The 20180-nt window shown below is 49.6% G+C and overlaps 1 protein-coding gene across 1 annotated transcript in view; it reads right to left on the bottom strand.

Annotated features, from left to right (window-relative positions):
* LOC8030821 (nuclear hormone receptor FTZ-F1) overlaps positions 1–20180 on the bottom strand; it is a 246011-nt gene that overhangs the window by 150028 nt on the left and 75803 nt on the right. The window contains exon 2 of the mRNA XM_042292332.1: positions 4472–4813. Within this exon, the coding sequence (XP_042148266.1) occupies positions 4472–4813 (342 nt within the window). The remainder of the gene's footprint in view (positions 1–4471; positions 4814–20180) is intronic.

Genomic DNA, 20180 nt, shown 5'->3' with positions numbered 1-20180 from the left:
GTCTACGCTAGCGGATCGAATCGAGTGCTCGAGCGAGGGATTATGGGAGCTTTGCTTCGCCTGCCGCTAGGCAAACCGGACACATCGAAAACAATCTGAAGGTCACGAGGTTTGCGTTGTGATCCTTCGACGCGAGGTGCCGCTGCTGGTCGATCCGAATCCATGTAAACTTAGTGGTTGAAGTGGATCCGATGCGCTGTTGTCGCATCCATGTGAACGTAGCCATTGGCTCATGCGATGGGGAACCGGCACAGTACGGCCACCTCCAACTACTGAAATATGTTGAAACAAGCGGTGAACCCCGTGGTATACACGGGACGCACAAAGCGCGGCAGCGGAAACACGAAATCGCCGGCTTTCCCCTTTTTCTATTCTCCCGACTGAAGAACCGCTTTAAAAGTGGGATTTCGCGCGTGCTAGATCTTACTATCTCTAACACTTCCATCGTTGAAAAAAAGAGAAAAATGAGCGAACAAAGTGAATATCGCCGGTAGATATTTTAGATTAGCAGACATTTTTTTGGGGTCCCCTCGACAGATTGATCTTTATCGGTACGTTATTTCAGTCCAAAGACAATCTGCTAAAACTTCCTACTCCGCATACGCAGGAGTGCGCGTTTTTTTTTTCGATATCGGGAGGCTACCGATTAATTACTTAGATTTGACTGACAACAGTTCGTATATCGCTTGCTAATATGCGATATATTTTTTTTTTCTATTTGTACGGCGAAAGTCGTTATGTTCTATACAAAAATTATTTATATCACATAATAATCTAAACCACGGAGTCCAGCATTTCAAAATGTTACGACAAGGCAAACCCGGCAGGCGAAGTTTCGACAGAATCGGCCTCTCGGTATCCAATCCACCAAAACGTGCGTTCTGAATAACTTACCGACACGTTAGGGAGCCTTAGCAGTAGATCGTTCGGACGAGTCCGATAACGACATCAGACACTCCACTGACGCCACTGCGCGTGCATCGTATCGTTATCGGGCACCGTTATCGGAGACACCGGTAGTAGGGACTTTTAGGGAACCGTTTAGTAGCAGAACGTGTCCGCAGCCCGCTAAGCACCCGGATAGCGCTCCGTAATCCGCCACAAGACCTTGAACTAAGCAGACAAGGCTGGCGACGCGCATGCGCAGCAGCGGCGTTTTCTTTGCAGATGCCGTAGCGGAGGAGAAAAACAATTTACTACAACTCCCTAATCTGCCATGTACAGTCGCCGACAACCTAATAACGCAGGGCGTGGCGAGCGCTCCCTTCAAGCATCTCATTATCGCTTCGCAGCCAATGGGAATGCGGCATTGGCCGATAAGAATGCTAATGAACCAATCACGAGGCGAGCTGTCCGCGATAACCTAAGAAACGCACGGCGTGGTTTATTATGTTCACGCAGGAGAGCGTTGCTTCCGCTGCGTTAACGAGGCACTTCCGGCAACCAGAAAGAGGGACGGACCGACGTCACATGCCAACCACGTATACAATAAAAAGGAAAAAAAAAAAAAACGAAATACGAGAGTTACGCGTGATCAAAGACGGCGGACTATTACGAGGACCATAACTACACGAGGGAGGACGTGATATTGTGCATATATAGTTTTATTTATATTAAACCGACTTGAACCGAACCTTGACTCGTTTAAATCATTCGGATTTGGGTCGGCCAGCCGGACTACCCGTTGTCGATATTTGAACAAGGCGCCCCCACGAGCGCAAGAGCGAGAAAGCGAAGTTCTTCGGACGGTTAATCTCTTCTCGAAACCCCGGCGATAAAGGCCACTTATTAGGGAGCGAGGGAGAGAGCTATTTTATCCGTGGAGCTTGCTAACGGTCGAGCGACAATCTCACGCAAATGTATCTCCTCTCGTGCGAGTGGAACAACTGTTTTATCTGCAACGATAAGCCGGCGACGATCTAGCATATGTTTTGGTATTCGCACGAATGACTCCGAAAAAAAAAAAGAATTATACAAGGTGGCACAAAAAACGTCGAAAATGTCCGAAGGCTCGTTTTTCCCTCTTTTTTTTTTTTTCACTCTTGGGTAAAAAAAAAAAAAAAAAAACGTTTAAAAAAAGTGTTTTCGGGTGGTACATTTATAAACCCAAATTTCATGGGTGTAAGTTTTGTGGAGAAACGCCTTAGCCACAAGATGCCTCGTCTTTCTTATGCACACAGGGGAAGAAGATCGGAAAGACTGTCTAGTTGACGCTGCTACACACAGATGGCGCAACGTGAAGCAAAAACGTGAAAGCTTCTTTTGATGTGAACAGCCGAAAGCAGATTCAGCAGACCCGAGTGTATCTGGCGCCGTCTTTGAGTAGCTGTGACAACCTGACGGATTCCATGTTTATGAAACTTCAGTGTGATAAATACGACGACAGCAAGAGCAGTCAAAGAGCCTTAGAGAAAAAAAAAAAAAAAAAACTTTCCTGCTGAACGTTGAGAGACGACGTCGCTCGGCGTTTGTATCTTCCAACGGCGCTTCAACAATGTAAAGCCTCAGGTTGTCGAAGTGCGATCACTCGCAAAGAGTGGTCACCGCGAGCAAACTACCGATGACATATCATCGTTCGAAGCTTACCGCTGCCAACTAGAGTCACTCGTGAGCGTGCTCGCGAGCCACAGACGCTCAGTGTAGCAAACCTCTCTTCCCGCCTTATTTTTCTTTCTTCTTTTTTATCTGAGACTGTTATTTAAAAAAAAAAATAATAATAATCTCGAAATCAAAGCTCGAAGAAAACATATCTTAATAGCCCGCGTAGAAAAAGAAATTAGGAAAGCTACCCCATTGTAAACAACGGCAATAAAATGGCGATCATCAAGTTGTCTAGCCTGCCTTCTCTAACCCCTAAATCACCGCACTGCTCAAAATTCACACGAATCAAAAATGACAGGCCAACAGCAGGACTTACATCCTTTTATCCGCTTTAACTTTCGAGTGCGGTCGTGACAGACAGCCCCAGAATCGCCAAAGCCCGCTCGAAATGTTCCACAAAACCGAGCGGTACTCTGTGGCCACGTGATTCGTAAGCTGAACGGCGCGAGAAACTGCGTCGGCAAAGACGAGCAGCCAAGGCCCGACGAGAACACCAAGCCTCCAGACGACGACAAATATCTCTTCGGGGACGGAGAAAGTGTCGGCACCAAAAAAAATAAGAAATAAAACGGAAGCAAAAAGTACTACAGTGAAAGCGAAAGCAAGAAGAGATGGGAGAAACCCCGCAACGAAAAATGATAACACGGAGAGGGAGGGGGAAAAAAAAAGAAAAGAAAAGAGATGAAAGCGCCCAGCAGCGCCGCGACTGAAGTAGCAGACGACAACCGCGGATCTGACGCGATGAGCGAAAAGTGCCCAACTTTCCAGGCTTGGTAAAGATGGCCGCGCCCAGCCGCGAGACGACGGAACTAGCAGACAACCAAGGATTTGACGCAGTGATCGAAAATAGGCAAACTTTCGCAGACGACGACAACTGCGGATCTCTTCTGTCCCGATTCCCCTCTACATCGCTAATGAATGAATGGCTGACACAACGAACAACTGCGGACCTGACGCGGTGAACGAAAATGGCTAAACTTTCGCTCTTCAGCAGACGACGACTCCAGCTAATTTTATGCGAGGAACGAAAACTGTTCCAAAACTTCAGCAGACGGCGACAACCGCGGATTTGATACACCGAACAAGAAGACACGGCCGCGCTCAGCTACGGGACGGCCTAACTGGCAGACGACACGTACTGGTCTGAAGCGGGGACGAGCAACCTTTGCCAAGCTTCCCAAGCTCGCCGCCGGGGTGAAAGGACGAGCGGGGAAGAAGCGACGTGACAAACATCGCCGCGTTCAATCGCCAAGCGAATCACGCATCGGGATATCATTAGTCCCGCCGCGACCCGAAGCGCCCAATAATCGATCTCGTCTTGTTGTCAGTTCGATCAAAACGCCATGTTTGCCTACTTTTGCCAGCCGTGCTACCACAGGCGGCGAGAACTACTTTTCACCGAGCCACAATATTCGGAACACCCTACACGACTACGTTTGTTCCCACTTCCCGCGTTTTCGACAATGACACTACCGACTAACTCGGGAACAGTTAGAACTCAACACTAAGGTTACTAAAGAAACCGTTTATACTCCCAGAAAAAGCTAAATACCCTGCTTTTAAATTTCTCGGAGATGACATCTGCTAGTCTTGAACAAAAGAGAAAGAAGCCGGTAGTACTATTTGAAAATGAAACCTGGACAGGGCGCCGACACGGTAGCTACGCGATGTTTACCGTTGTCCTCCGGCGTTTGAACACCTGCGCTGTCCCAACACGATGTCGCCGCTTCTAGTTCCATACGACTTCGCGACAAAAAAAAGAAGGGACACGGCGCTAACACTTGACGTGACTGTCTTGTTTCACGCGCGAACAGAGAGCATCGAGCCATAGAGAGGACGCCAAAAACAAGTAACGAAACAGAGCACTCACCTTCGAGCTTCATGCCGACGTCGAGGCACTTCTGAAAGCGGCAGAAGGGACATCGCTTCCTCTGCGACTTGTCGATGTGGCAACTCCGGTCCGCCACGCAGGTGTACACCTTCTTGTTCTGCACGGTGCGCTTGAAGAAGCCCTTGCACGACTCGCACGTGAGCAGGCCGTAGTGGTAGCCGGACACCTTGTCCCCGCACACCGGGCAGAGTTCCTCGATGCCCTCCTTGGTGTCCGGGGCGTCCGGGTAGACACCTCCACCGCCATCTCCGTGGCCCCCCGACGAGCTGAGGACGAGGGGCCCCGCCGAAGAGCTCAGCACGGGGGGCCCGCCCGACGCGCCTGGTGGGGGCGAGAAGTAGAACGGGGAGCCGTCCATGAACGGGGACATCATCTTGCCAAACACTTTCTTTCACGGCCACACAACAACACACTTGGAAAGATTCAGGCGCACGAACACAACAACAGAGTCGACGGAATAATCCAGCGGCAAATCCTGGCAGCCGCCGCCCCGCGTGGAGACACCAGAATCCTCAGCCGTCAGGTAAGACGTGCATGGTGTCGGCGCTCCCGCGCGCACCCAGCGCGCGGCAAATCCGCGGTAAGGTTGGCGGTGTCACGGGACACGGAGAACACACTTTGGCACAAGCACTCACTGCCGCCGCCGCCGCCGCGCGGCACGAAAACTCCAGTTGCCGTCGTGCACAGCGCGGGGGGTGGGACGGCGACGGACGGACGGATGGATCGCCGGCGACGACGACGAGCCACGAGCGCGAGACTCGGGTGTTCCGTAGGCGCGATGCCTCCGCGCGCGCACGAGGATCGAAGGGACGACGGAGTCGGGCCGATCCCACGAGCACGACGGAAGAGGGGAACTTGGAGTGGGAAGTCGTAACGGGCGGTGGGTGGAGGGGGGGTGCGGGAAAAATTAAGAAGAGCGCTGGGACGTCGAGCGACACGCTGCCGCACGAGCCGCGACGGCGAACGATAGTGAACGCAGCGCGGCAGTCAACAAGTAGCACGCGGCGGCGAGAGGCACGCCGACGGCGCGGCAGACCCCGGCGAGAGAACGAGCGACCCGAAAGAAACAAAGAGAGAAAGAAAAAGAGCCGTCCAAACGCAGAAAGAAAGCCAGCAAAGAAAAAGCCATACGCAGAAAGAAACAAAACGAAAAGCGCGAGCGCGCGAAACAGAAAGCAAAAGCACAAGCAAGAAAAAAGGAAAAAGCGCTCGGTGACCTACTAAGCGGCGGCCAATGAGCGAGCGCCTATCAGTGCCTCCTCTCTCGATCCGGCGACGCGCCGCACGAAAGAGAGCGAACGAAGGTAGGAAAGGAGAGGCGGACCTGGGGAGAGGATAGACGGATGATGGGGAGAGATGAAAGTGAGGGGGACCAGGAGGGAGAGAAAAACAAGGAGGAGGAGAGAGAGGGGGGGGGGGGGGGGGTAGTGTGGGCTAGTAGGACGCGGAAGTGGAGCAAGGTCGCGCCGAGGAAAAACTTTCACTGGCTGCTGTTCGCTCGCTTACGAGCGCTTCCGACCGCGATTTCGTTTTCCATCTCTGCTCTTTTCCAGGATTTACTTTTGGGGCACTGGTTTTTAACCATTTGCCTGCTTTTCTCGAGGTTTTGATCCTCGCTAAAAAAGCGCGACGTTTTTTTGGCACTCTGTGTATGTTTTTTTTTTTTTTTTTTTTCTTTTCTCAAATCACGATGAGGGTAGTGGTCTGTGAGCCAGTCGTAGAAGGAGCTCGTCTTCTATGCTGGCTCGTCGCGCTGTGTCACGGACCTTCTCTTTTCTGCGGCGGAGCCGGATGAACACGATTTTTCTTCCGGAATAGGTCTTATTCCCCCAGCCTTGAGCTCCGCTAACTGCTGGTTCTGAACGGGCTGCGAAGAGCCTGGTGGCGCAAATCCATTTTGTTGTTTGTTTGTTAGCTCTCAAATATGCGTAGAGTTTTTAGACTGAAACATGAACAGGACAAAAGATAGATAGTGTCTAGATATGTGTCTCTGTGCATGAATTAACTTTTTTTTCCTTTTCTCTTTGTCGTCTTTGTGCGGACGTACAAAGAGGCGGGTTGACGTTGTGGGTTGACAATCAAACATTTTTTTTTTCCTGTTTCTCGCCATTAAATCAACTGTATTTGTGTTTTTTTTTTTTTTTTTTAAAGATCCCCGCTTGTCGGCAGCGTGAAACACCTACTAAACCTGACGCTAATACTCCTAGTTTTTGTCGGTTGCTGTACCGCCATAATGATCTTTTAATATTCCTTTCGTTGTGAACGCTCCGAAGCATCCTCGAAAACACTGCGCGCGTGCCCGATAAAACGTTCTTCGCAAAACAGTCGAATTAATTACACCAGTAACGACAAAAATTTGCATACACTTTGTAGGAAAACGATTTTACGTTATAAAATGAGGTCTGAAGCTGACATCCTGAAAGCGCATGAAAAATGTCACCTATGCGGGCAGAAAAACAGGAGGAAACGGGAGAGCGCGGGGGCGCGTCGAAGCGCCGAGTCCTGGTTGGAAGGATTAGGGGGTAGACGGAAAGCTAGCAGCTGCCTTTGTCCCCACTGCACTCGTCGAACGCGTTCGGAACGCGGAACCCCGGCGTACGGCATTAGGCTTCTACTCCACGGTCGCTTAAATCCCCTGTGTTAAAAAAAAAAAAAAATGTTTTTGTTTTGAACTACGGGAAATAAAGGCACCCCAAATACTTCGGTTCTAGTCAGAAGGGCGTGGTCTCCCCATTTCATTGCATCTCATTATCGCTCGGTAGCCAATGAAATTGCGGCATTAGTCGTTATTAACGTCGAGGGACCAATCAGGAAGCGTGAACGTGATAAGCCACGCCCTGCGTTTCTTAAGCCGTTAGTGACTAAGAAAACCTTGTCTGACCAAATTTTCTTTCTTCGTGAAAAAAGAAAACATTATCATATATGATGTCTGACTCCCGTTCGCGAGGGCGTCATCGGAGCACAGAAAATATTTTCAGAGTCGCGAATCAGTCCACGATTTTTAGTGTTCATGGTCACGCTCCGGCCGTCATTAGTGAGCGAACACCAACACGAAGGAGGGTTACCGATTCCATAGTGTGCGCATATCGTTATTACCGTGTTTTCCGGGCTATAGTCCGCGGACTGTACATGTATAAAAGTTGAAATTTTAGGCTCTGCGGACTACCTACGCATACGGACTACCTACGCATGCGGACTATTCAGGAATGTTCTTCCCCAAAATCGCTCATTATGACGAGACGTTTTGGGCTAAGAAAGCAGACATTTGTCTAGGTGTGCCGTGCATGAGAATATTTTCGTGCCAACTAAGCACCAGGTACGGACTATGCACTGGGTACGGACTATCTAAAAAAAAACTTATTTTTTTACCCCAAATTTGCTTCTGCGGACTATACACTGGGTGTGGACTACAGTCCGGAAAATAAAGTAATATCTCGTTCTTTCCGTCGCAAACACAATCTCCGTAATTCATAAACACGAAACAAACATAGCCATTAGCCAACCACCAAAATAAATAAATTAAAAAATAAGAAAGCTCACTGCCACGTCAAATGAACCAAACGAGGCCAACTGATAAAGGACCAGAAGTGCCAAGTCACAGCATGGGAGTCACGTAGTCAAATCAAACAAATTTGGGGGTTTTACGTGCCAAACCAACGACGGGCATCTGGCACGCTTCAGCTGAGGACTGAGGATTAATTTGGACCACCTGGGGATCTTTTGGCGTGCAAGCGAAAGCTCGGTTTCACGGCGCCTCCTCCGCAATAAGCCTCCGTCAGATTGCGGGCACCTCGGCCGGGATTCGAACCCGCCACATGGGGATCCGTAGGCCAGCGCTCTCGCCTCGGAGCCACCGAGGCGGCACGTAGTCAAATGAAATCCAAAGTCAAGCGTTCGTGACTCTCCCGAGCGCGGTAGATTACACAGAACAGCGTCTATCCCGCGTTTCTCAGAACTACAGCACCGCTTCCTTGCCAGTGTACAAACATGAAAAGACCGAAACGGCGGCGAGAACCTTGCACACAGCCGAGAAAGTCGAGTGAAGGTTAAAGATGTGGAAATGGCAGGAAGCCCCCGCACCCCTTTTTGGTCGCCTCCTTCCAGAATCCGAAAACGAGTACCATCAGCGGCGGCAGCGGGCGCCCAGAGGTCGGCAGCGGCCTGCCTGGACACCCGCCTCTCGATCCGCGCTAACCACAACCACAAAGGCGACGACGTCGCCTAAACGCCGGCCGGTGTTTCGGAGCCGTTAACCAGTTCCTCCAGTCGCTAGAAAGGAGAAGCGGGCGGAAGATTTCTAAAGGGGCGCTGGACGGACAGTCCGACCCGGTTATCCCCTACGAATGACCCCCCGTCCCCCGACTCGGAGTCAACAATAGACACACCACACCACCGGCGACACGGTTCCAGATGAGGATGGACGACGTAGTAGCCAATGGTCGGTCCTTAGAAAGCGATGTCGCGCTGGCCTTGTAACCTCTTCTTTTTTTTCTTTTTTTTTGTGAACAATGTTACCAGGCTGGTCAACCGATTCTGGTTTTCAATCAGGCTAAAACAGCCTCGTATGCTAGGAAGCGCATGCACTCGAACTTACAATCTAAGAAATGCTTGCGCGTCCTACTTACCCACAAAACATTCAAAGAGCCAATCTCTTCAATCTACGGAATCAGCTGAGCGAATGATGAGGCGGAACATCCGTTTACACCTAAGAAGAAAGTCTGCTCTTCGGCATTAACGCAATGCAAAGCGTCATGATTGCATTGCGTAATGCCCCAGCGCAGACTTCATTTTGAGGTCTAAGCAGATGTTCCGCCTCATCATTCGCCGAGCTCATTTCGTAGATCGAACAGATTGGCTCTTTGAATGTTTTGTGGGTAAGTAGGACCGCAGGCATTTCTTAGAGTGTAAGGCCACGCTTTTTTCTATTTATTTGATTATTTAGAAAATTTGTGTGAATCTCTACTTCCCTGCCCCCCTTTTTGGTAAAAAAAATAAACAAAAATTTTCCGCCCTCCCCCATAAAAATGCACACAAAAACAAGGCTTTTCTTCTTTTTTTTTTTTCAAAATGAGCTTTACAGCCGAATTTTATGAGAAAACCGTCATGAAGAACAGTGACATTATGACGTCACATGACACCGCGATGTCGTATGACATCACGTGACCATCACAGGCAAAAAGATAACATATGCCCAGCTCATTCCCAGCACATTATGTGCTCCCCGGTTTTTGACGGCGCGATCAAGCTAGTGTAATCACTAATTTATTTTCATGAACAAAGAAGCGCGTCTTATGTCAAGGTCTACGAAACTAATCACTCCGCGAGCATTTTTCCGAATGCACTGCATAAACAATTAACGTTTCTCTAAACCCGCGAGAAAAAAAAAAAAAAAAAGCAGGTTGAGTTTTGGTACGCGATTCCACTTTACCGCACAGCACACGGAGTGCCAATTAACGCGTGATTTGCGAAAGTACTGTACTCGAACGAATGAGGAAAGCACAGCATTTGAAAAAAAGCCCGTGCGTCTACTTTCCCGCACAACACTCGAAGAGCCAATCACCGCACCTTACGGAGGCAGCTGAGCGAATGACAGTGCCGAAACATATGTTTATACCAAAAAACGCAGTCTGAGTTGTGACATTAAGCAATGCAAAACGACACGCTTGCATTGCTTAATGTCACAACTCAGGCTGCGTTTTTTGGTCTAAAGATATGTTTCGACATCGTCATTCGCTCGGCTGCCTCCGTAAGTTGCGGTGATTGGCTCTCCGAGTGTTGTGCGGGAAAGTAGACGCAAAGCGCTTCTTTTAGAGTCAGCACGCCTCTAGATTTTTGTTTAATAACCTGACTTTTTTTTTATCGTTTGCTCTTTTTCGATGCCCTTTAATAAGGTATAGAAGTTTAGCCTTTCATTCAATTAGGTGAAATTGTTTCTGCTGACTTCTGCCAAGACCTTGTCAAGCTGCCAATTTGCAGTTCTTTGTCGTGTCTCCCATCTTGTTTGTGAAGCAAACGAAATTATGATTTATTATTATTATTATCATTATTGTATGGTTGGCTCCAACAGCAAGTTTTTATGATTGGCTCCCGGGTGCAGTGCGGTAAAGCAGACGCTGTAAAGAATAAGGACGATGCATGCGCAAAGGCGTCAGCGGATTATCGGAGCAATCTTAACAAAAGTAGATCGTTCCGATATTTCCGATAACGATACCGATGTTTCACCAACGATTTTGCGCGTGTACCGTGAAAGTGTGAAAGAAACGAAAGAGCACAATACCAAGCGACATACTGAGTATGAGTAACACAGCGCTTCCCAAGCTCTCCGACTGTGAGACCCCGCAAAAATACTAAGTATCGCGTTGAACCTTCCCCCCCCCCCCTTTTTTTTTCCTTTCCCCTGGCTTTTCGCGATACGACAAAAAATTTTCGATTTCACTGCAAGAATAGTAATGCACAAAACTGATTGAAATTTCATATCCGGCTTGTAATGCTAGAATAGATCAACAAAAAAAAAAATTGAAAACAAAATTTGCATTTGGTTGGAATAATTGTTTCCAATAACTAAGGTGGTCACGTTTATTACAGTAGTTTCTCAAAGCAGGCCCGAAGTTTGGACAACGGAACTCTGAGTTCTGGCTTGGTGTGGAGCTATAGCCCTGTTCGGCTGCTCCGAGGGCGCGCCGGAGCAGTACAAGTGGCGCCGCGCTCTGGAGCGAAACCGCCCTCCTTAGCAGTACGGGTCCGGTTGCAATGGCGACGAACAGGTTAAAAATGTACTGCTGTCGCGTTGCAATATTATTGTGGCTTTCTTTCCGTTGAAAGACGGTGATTATTATTTTAGGGAGGGAACCTCCTCAATGAAAGGTTGCCTGTGTGCCAGGTCTCCGGGGTGCAGGAGATGATCCTGGCATAAGGACATTCGACAGCGAAGTGCGTCTCACAAGTGCAAGACAGCGTCGCCTATGAAATACGCCTCAAGATAAATGTTAGTTTTCAATATGGTTTCGCTCGCTCTTGAAAGTCGGAACTATTCGAACAAAGTTGAGGATGCTATATTGTTCGAATTGACATTTGGCGCACAGCTGCGCTGTCGCACACACTGCTTGGACTCGGACAAGCGCTCTTAGAAAGTCGGAGTTACCGACTGCTGGACGCATGCCGCGGCAATTTTAATTCATACGAATGAAGTCAATGACGAAACATGCGCTGCCAGACCGTAACACTAAATCAAACTACAAAAAAAAAAAAAAAAAAAAAAAAAAAAAAAAAAAAAAAAAAAAACGAAGCGGGACGCGGGCACGGTTACAACTCATCTGTTCGGTTTCCAGGCATTTCGAGCGGGTCGAACAACAAAATTAAAAACTACGCCTCAACACCTTATTGTGTTTGCTCACGTGTAGCTGCCGTTTGCGCAAATATTGTTGTCTTTATTTCTTTTTTTTTTTTTACCTTTCTTATCACGTACATGAACAACGCGGGAAAAAAAACTTCCGTTTTTACATGGCTTGCATTGACGTCACATCGCGTACTTTTGACCACAATGAAAGAGATAGCGAGAGAGAAAAGAGAGAGCTGCTTTTAAAGGAATTTCGCGCGACGAGTTAATCTTCTATAATCTTCTGGGAAGAGACTAGCGACGTCCGGGCAAATCTGTGAGACACAAAAGCGAGTCCTGGTAACCGGGGAGCTCCTCCTTCCCCTCCATTCTTGCGGCCATCGGAGAGCCCTTCGGATGACGTCATGTACAAGCCACGTGCCCTCTCTCTCCTTCTCCCAAGAGGAAAAAAAGAAAATCACTCAGATTATGAAGGCGATTTCCGTGACGAGCAGGATATCCGAGGCGCCAGGCAGAGCTCGCATTAGGATAGAAAGCAGTTTAGTTCGCTCTGACAGAAAAAAAAAACGTATCCTTAGGGGGACATATCGTCACCCACGGATGAAAGCTAGGAAAGAGAGAGACGAAAAAAGGGAGATAAGACGATTAAAAACCCCAGGTCGGGGGTAACGATGATTCGGAAGCTGACAGTGGGGTAAGGGCTACGAGGAGCTCTCCGGAGCAATAAGCGGCCTTCCTTTCATCACGTGACCCCTTCTCTACACGTGGAGAGCGTGGTTACGTGGGGAAATATAGACTCATAATGGAACAGCGCGAATTTTTGCAAGGACAGAAGAAGGAACTGGACAGGACGAGCGCTGCCCAAATATAGACGTGTGACTGTGTTCAAGTAGCTTCCACCGCACAATCAGCTTCGAATTGAAGGGAGTGCAGAAAAAAAACCGAGCAGGACGCCTTGCCACCCCACAATGGCTGTTCCCACGCTTTCGCGCACCGCGCTGTGGTCACTTAAAAAATACAAAGAAAAATAACGAGTCCCCTATGCGGTACTAAATTCTTGGGGATTCTGGTCGAAAATCCTTCCCAACCAACAATTGGTTTCTATTGTGAAGAGAGCGGATACGGACAAGGCATTACGGAAAAGCTATTTTCGTGCTCATTTTTGGATCCTTTTCTTTTTCGGATCAACGCTCAAACCGGACAGAAGATGACGGTTCCTTACATAATCTGGACACAAGGCCAAGTAAAGCTCCCACCAAAGTCCCTCTAAAGCTCTTCGAAGAAATACCTCAACGAGAAGGATACGTTGTCACCGGCCATACCAGGGTTCACGGCGTGCAACACCATTTTGCAAGTAGAAACAGGCACATTTCTTGCGACTTGCACCACCCCCCTACACGAAAACAACCCGGAATGCCGTAGGGTGCCTTCATGTGCACCTATACGGCATTCCAAGGCTCCCTAGAATGCCGGTTTCCTTCGCAGTTGGATTCCACGGGTTACCTTATTCACCAACCAGACCGTGCGGGCTCGTCCTAATTCGCAACTTTCAGCGATAGTGGTACCGCGGTGTGAGAATCGCGCTCCCTAGCTCCTGGATGATTGACCTCATAATAAAAGGGCTTGCCTACACCTTCCTGACGTGAAAAAATAACGTAAGGCTCTGATACTGCTCGTATATAGCAAAACTAGAATTATTCACGCGTCGCAGACCCAGCCTCGCACCGCTGTTCTACGACGATCATCCAGATGACAGCCATTTTGATAGGCACCAGTGCGCCCCCTATAGGTCGTGAAAGTTGCGAATAGGGAGTGTACTTGGAGCTAACAATAAAGCCGAAGTCAGACTGCCAGCTAGTACTACAGCGTACAGAAGACTGTCAGCAGACATGTATGAAGCCAACACATGCTTCGAACACACGTTCGAATCGCGCCCTCACATAATTCTGTCACCATTCCTGCAGCGAGCACCATGTCTTTTGTACGATGTATGAGCAGTAAGCAGCGTTACCTGTAACTTGAAAAAAAAAAAAAAAAAAAAACAACAACAAAACTTCCGGTTTTTTTTTCTTGTTTTTTTTTTGTGCGTGACGTTTTGTTTAACGTTTTTGTTTCCACCAATTTATTTTGCTACACAGCGTTTCCTATACTTTGGGTCGCGAGCCCAAGGGAGGTTGCAGAACAAAGCAAAAAAAAATTTAAAAAAAAAGAAACATTAACTCTGCTTGCGGACGGTAACGTCGATGAAAAAAAAAAGTACAGGTCGCAGGGCGACAAGCCTAAATAGAGAGTTCCAATAAACAAACTTCGCCCCCGTTTAAAAAGAAGAAAAAAATGTGCTTTAACGAACAAGTTATTTCCCTTAGCATGCGTTTCTTCTCTCTTTTTTTTTTTTTTTTTTGTCACTGTGGTTTGCTGGAGAATGATTTACTTCGACTTTATTACCTGTGAAATCAAATTTCGGCGTCGATTTTGCGCATTCTGTTCGTGCAATGAAATCGAAAAATTGCCCAAAATCAGGTCAAAAAAGAAGGGGGGGGGGGTTTGCAGGATTTCAGAGTTTAGGGAGCATTGGTCTAAAACGGTTTGGCTTCGTAATATTGTCTTGCCTTGGGAGAAAACAATAACAAAAAAAAAAAAGGTCGACGTCTTCAACGGGACACGAATAAGAATCAATAATACATTATTATTGACACACCTTGCAGGTTGGTTCCCACATTTGCATCTGAGCGTGATCGATTGCATTCTGACTCCTAGCGTTCTGCTGCGAAGTGCTGCGCGGATCTTGGTTGCCATATGAATGATCTCGTCGCCCTAAGCAGTCACAAGCGATCGTGACGCCGTGGATCACACTCAAATACGAATGTCCGAATCAGCCTTTATTACCCGTTGGTGCTTCCCCCGAGAAAATGGACGGTCAAAGCTACGGCCGCGGCGAGTCATCCAAAACACGTGACAACGCATCGTCACAGTGCACTTACTTCTTTTACAAATAGCTATCACGTGTTTCGCTCCCTCCCTCTTATTGGGTCGCGGCAGTCTTAGCCCTCGTCGATTCCCGATAGACCGTATGATTGTACCACGTTTGAGTGCATCTGCTCTTGAAAATAATAAGACCCAAGACTGCGGTGGAGATGTGAAAAACGAACAGTCGAAGAGACCGAAACAGAAGGAGAAACGGGGACATTTCTTTTTCTGTTTCTTTTTTTTTTCTCCACATGGCGTGGACGAAACAAACATTAAAGATGAGTTCGATACGGAAGTTGGTCTTCCTTTTTCTGTGTGTGTGTGTATGTGTGTGTGTGTGTGTGTGTGTGTGTGTGTGTGTGTGTGTGTGTGTGTGTGTGTGTGTGTGTGTGTGTTTGTGCGTGTGTGTGTGTGTGTGTGTGTGTGTGTGTGTGTGTGTGTGTGTGTGTGTGTGTGTTTGTGCGTGTGTTTGGACGAGATAAAAATATATATAAGCTTAGGTTTTAGAAGAAAAACAAAACAGGGGCCCACTTTTTTTATAACAAAACTCCGCTGCCCGGGGAGTTATGCTGCACCGCAAGGCCACGAGCAGAGCGGCAAAGCCCAACTCCGATATCGCGGCAGCTGGGCCAACGGTCGCCCGTGCGCTGCGCAACCCAACAAACAACGAAAATCTTTGTGGTTTGGCAGTCGACACTTCGGTTTGCGAACAGACATAACCACAACGAAAGTTCGAATAAACGAGAGGCTTCACAAACAGGAGTGCGCTCGCGTGAAAGAACGAACAAAAGGAAAGAAACACAAAGCGCATTGGACAAAGTACTTTCGCATGGGCGTAGCTCTCGGGAGGCATTTTTACGTGACCCATGCAAGTGACGCCTTGACTCTACAACGCTGCAATGACGTCAGTCACTGGCTGAGAACGGATTCGTTTAGTGGAGTCGCTGTCAGCACTACGAAGCACCGTCACGTGGTTCTCTCCGACGCTCTTATTGGCTCACCAAATCCGTAGCCTTTTTCCATATGCTCCGTTGTAACGAAACAAAGTATAGTTTGGTTCACGCGACCAGCGAATGCGCTGGCTTCTGTAATGCTTCGACGCAATGTGAGCTTCGACCGTGCAGGTGCGGTTGAAGCTCCAAGATTGGGGATCATGGGAACCATAGAATACTCGTTATCTTTAACCTGTTCGCGCCCAGTAAACAAAAAAGAAAAAAAAAAGTTCTATACGTAAAACAAACAAACAAAGACGATGGCCTCGAAAGAATTGTTGTACCTATAAGTGTGATCTGTACTGGGACATTGAGCATAATAAATGTAACGTTAAGCGTTCCCGTGCGGATAGAATTTGCAGGTTATGGGTTTCGAGGTTCCCATGCACGTATCTTAATTCACTCCACAAAAGCCGGACTTCACGAAGCGAACTGGCGGAGACCATTCGAAGAACTCTGTCCAGTGGCGCGCTCGCTTTGCGCGCGGCGTCAACAACCACCGTTTTGTCGCCGCGCGCTGAGCGAAAAGCGAACATGCGAAATTTCCCGCTCGTTCGCTCCAGATTTACCGTATAATTTCGCCTTCAAAGGCAAAATTAGGAACGCTCAGTGAAAAGCCGGACATTTTTTTTTTTTTTTTTGCTACGGTTTTAATACTTAAACAAGTATAGACTAAAAGAAAACAAAAAAACTTTTGTATTTTCTTTAAAACTAGGCTTTTTATTTTATCTCTTTTTGGCACGGATTAGTTGGCAGTGAAGCCACGGCGTGTGACACCAGAACGGATGCCTTCGTAAAATCTGATTCATCCCACGAGCTATGGGTCTCGTTCCGAAGACTTTGCGGGGCATCGATCGACAAACTTCCGATCAACCAGTCCCGAACCGAATGAAAAACTCCTCCGGCACGCGCAACACAACCAATAATAAGCCGCAGCACTCCCCGCAGAGTCCCCAGGGCTGAAAGTCGGCGCGTGCGCGCCCTACAAAACGAAAGTACGGCGGCGGTGCAACGCCTGCGCAAGAGGGCCTCGATGCGTCGTCCACTCTGGGCCCTGCGCGTGTCCCAGATCCGCGACGTGCGACTTGGACGCGATGCGAGGGCACGCGCGCACACACGCCGAACCTCGAGCACGGGCCGAGCGTCCGACGGCGGGCCTCGGCGTCGTCGTCGTCGTCACAGCCGGCGTCGTCAGCCTTGGCAGTACTGGCCCAGATCCGAAGCTCGCAAGGACGGCCGCCGGATAGGGGAGTCCACGCGGCAGGCCTCGCTCCCTGAGTGCGCGCCGCCGCGGGCCACTATCGTCGGCGCGTGACAGTGAAAACGCCCGCGCACACAGTGGCGGTATGCGTCGTCGACCCATATAGCCCGGGAATGTTACGCGAGAGCGGCAAGCCTAGCAAACATTTCGCGACGTGACTGGCGCACCGAGGATCAGGTCGGGATTGCAGCCTCGCGCGGAGCACGCGATGACTTCGACGGAGGGGACTTTCAAACAAACCCGTAAAGCAAACATTTCGATCTCGCCAGCTGCACGTGCTACAACCTCGCTGGAGCTCTGCGCGTGCAGAGCACGAGCCGTCTCGTACACACGTGCCTCCTGCCTGCTGTGAACTAAAATTATGGCAGCGTCATGCATGCGCCGAACGCTTGGTGAGATCGGTTTATTACTGATTGTACAGTACAGAGACAGTAGCACTATTGGCGACTCCAGCGAAATCGACGGCACCTAGCGGTCAGAAGAAAATTCTGTGGCGGCAGACTTGCGCTCTCCAGCCTTCTTGAGCGAATCAGATATTCGCTGCACCTGGCGGTCAAAACACGAAACCGTGCAAGTAGGTTCAAAAACACGCGATGAAAATCGCCAATACGACCTATTGGCGATTTCCATCGCGTGTTTTGGAACCTGCTCTCACGGCTTTCTCTTTGACTGCCGGGCGCTGTGAACATCTGCAGGGCCGGCTTGCTAGAATCAGCGTCTCAGCTAAGACTGTGTGAAAGAAAGGAGCACCGAAGCTAGCGCACGAGCGGATCGGTTATTCGCCGCACATTCGGTCCACGGAGCTGAACGTTGAGCCTTCCACCACAGCGCTCTGTTCTGCTCGCCAAGTGCCGTCGATTTAGCAAAAGTCGCCTCCACCTGCCGGGATGGCGGGTTTGCACGCGTGATGCATGCGTGCAAACCGCCAGGCTCGCACGCGTAACCCAAAGTGAAACTGACGACCTTGAAGTGACAGTCGCTCCACAAATCCCCACCAATTTTTTTCTCCTGCTTTTTGGCTATAGTTGGCCTTTGTTGTACGGTGTCCTCAAGAGTTCCAAAACTAACGCGTGCCTTCTTTTTAATCCGTACAAGGACCCGCGACTGTCCAAGGAGTGCGCGAGAACCAGCAGCGAGTCAGGACGCCAAAGCAGCAGAAATCAGGTCATCATCAGGCCTCCCGATCCAGCATCCTCGAGGGAACCGCCTTGAGCGCCGAACAGCCCGGGTCAACCTCGACATCCGGAAGAAGCAAAACCGAAGTAAAAGCGGATACAAAAACACAGCTCGTGCAGATGAGATCAAGTTCGTCCTCCGCCCGGATTTGCCCTCGGTTTCGACGAGAAAATAAGACGGAAGACCCATACAGGCGCACACGGAAAGGAAAACAAAGGTCGCCGCCAAGGACCCTCCATCCTTGTTCGTGCGGCGGCATCGGCAAGGACTCGCATCCTTACAACGCCACTGGGAGCGCTAAAAAGAAACTAACAACGAACTGAGCTATGCCTATTCAGCCGAAGACCTCTCGCAATAATTAGCATTTCACGGCACGTGCGGACAAAACAAAACAAAACAAGGACGACCGGTCGCAAGTATACGGAAGCTCGTCCGCGCGACATGTCAACACTTTGAGCGTGACTCAAACCCTCACAGTTGTAAGGACGCAGACACTTTGCTAATTTACACCGAGACAGTTTGCAGCCATTAGGGAGTTTTCGTAGACCGCGTTTCCCCCTCTGCTTCCTCCGCAACGAAGAAGCCGCTACTGCGCCTGCGCGCCGATGGCCTTGGCTGTAGGGTTCCGGGTATCGTGGTGGGTTGCGAAGAGCGTTGCGGGACGGCGAAGACCATCTACGAAAACTCCTTATTGTCTGAGGAGTGTTTCTTCCTTGTACGAAAACTGCCTGCAGACATGTTCGTAACGCTCATGTGTATGAAGCAGACGTGTTTGGAACATTCTGGAGGCTTGTCCGCCGACAGTTCTGTCATAATGTCTGGCAGCGAATATCGTGTCTGTACTTCGAAAACGAGCGCCTGCGCGGTTGGTTTCTACGCAGAGCAGGCGGACGTCGATGGAAAAATCCGCTCACCGCTAAGCTGACGGCGCCGGACCAATCAAACACCTCTCTTTCATCAGCTGACCGCCGCTTCCTGCGTGTGAGTGTGGGCGGAAGCGTAATCACATGCCGAAAGATATAAAAAAGTACGACTAATCCAATAAGATACGCAACTTTTACCGCCCGGTCGGCATATCTAGAAAAATATCTTGCGACCAAAACTGCGGTCTGCACTGGGATACATTTCACGGGACAAACCCCCTCCCACGTACCACCCACTAATCGCTCTGCACTAAGGACCAGAATGACAACTCCTACAAGAAAACCGGCCAATGGAGTGACTGGAGTCACTAACTAGGCTGCGCCTTAGAGTAACGACACTCGGGCCATCCTGGTGCTAGAAATCATTGTTGCCAGCTATCTGGAGGTTTACGGGAATCGTGGGAAACGCTCTTTCGTTTTTCCGGAAACGTGAAAGCAGACGGCGGCAGAGCAATAACGCCCGTTGCCTGAGCATCCCGGGGCCGTGTCTCGAATTCAGCCGCAGTTTCGAATCGTAAACCGATCGCCAGTAGCGCCCCGCTCTGCACTGAGCACCAAGATGGCGTCGCACGGGGGGGACAATCGGGGAATGAAGCGGCGATACTCTACGTCTATCTTGCTTTCTTCTTTTGTTTCCGAGTGCAGAGCGATGAGCAAGCGGGCGACCTTAGCCGATACCCGCAGCAGCAGCGGCGGCGGCAGCCGCAGAACGGCTCCGCGCAGCGTTGCCGCCGCGAAGTCGTCCTCGGTTGCCCGGAACGAGGTAAGTGGGCCAAGACCGGAGAGCGGGGGGTGCGCCCCGGGGCGGCGGGCAACCTTGCCACTGCTAACCCACTGGGCGACGGCACCGAGGCCGCCGCCAAAGAGCAACCCCGCGATAGCAGGCGCTATTTAGCCCCCCGACGCTGACGTCGACGACCACGCGCTCGACCCCGCCGGGAGGAAAGAACGAACGAACGCCGCCGTGCCGCGTTTAGACATGCACTTTACGCCGACGACATGAGGTTTTCGTCCTCTTTCTCTCTTTTTCCTG

This window comes from Ixodes scapularis, unplaced genomic scaffold (assembly GCF_016920785.2).
Source record: "Ixodes scapularis isolate PalLabHiFi unplaced genomic scaffold, ASM1692078v2 PGA_scaffold3__209_contigs__length_174095766, whole genome shotgun sequence".
Taxonomy (NCBI): Eukaryota; Metazoa; Arthropoda; class Arachnida; order Ixodida; family Ixodidae; genus Ixodes; species Ixodes scapularis.
This window is presented reverse-complemented; position numbering and strand designations above follow the sequence as displayed.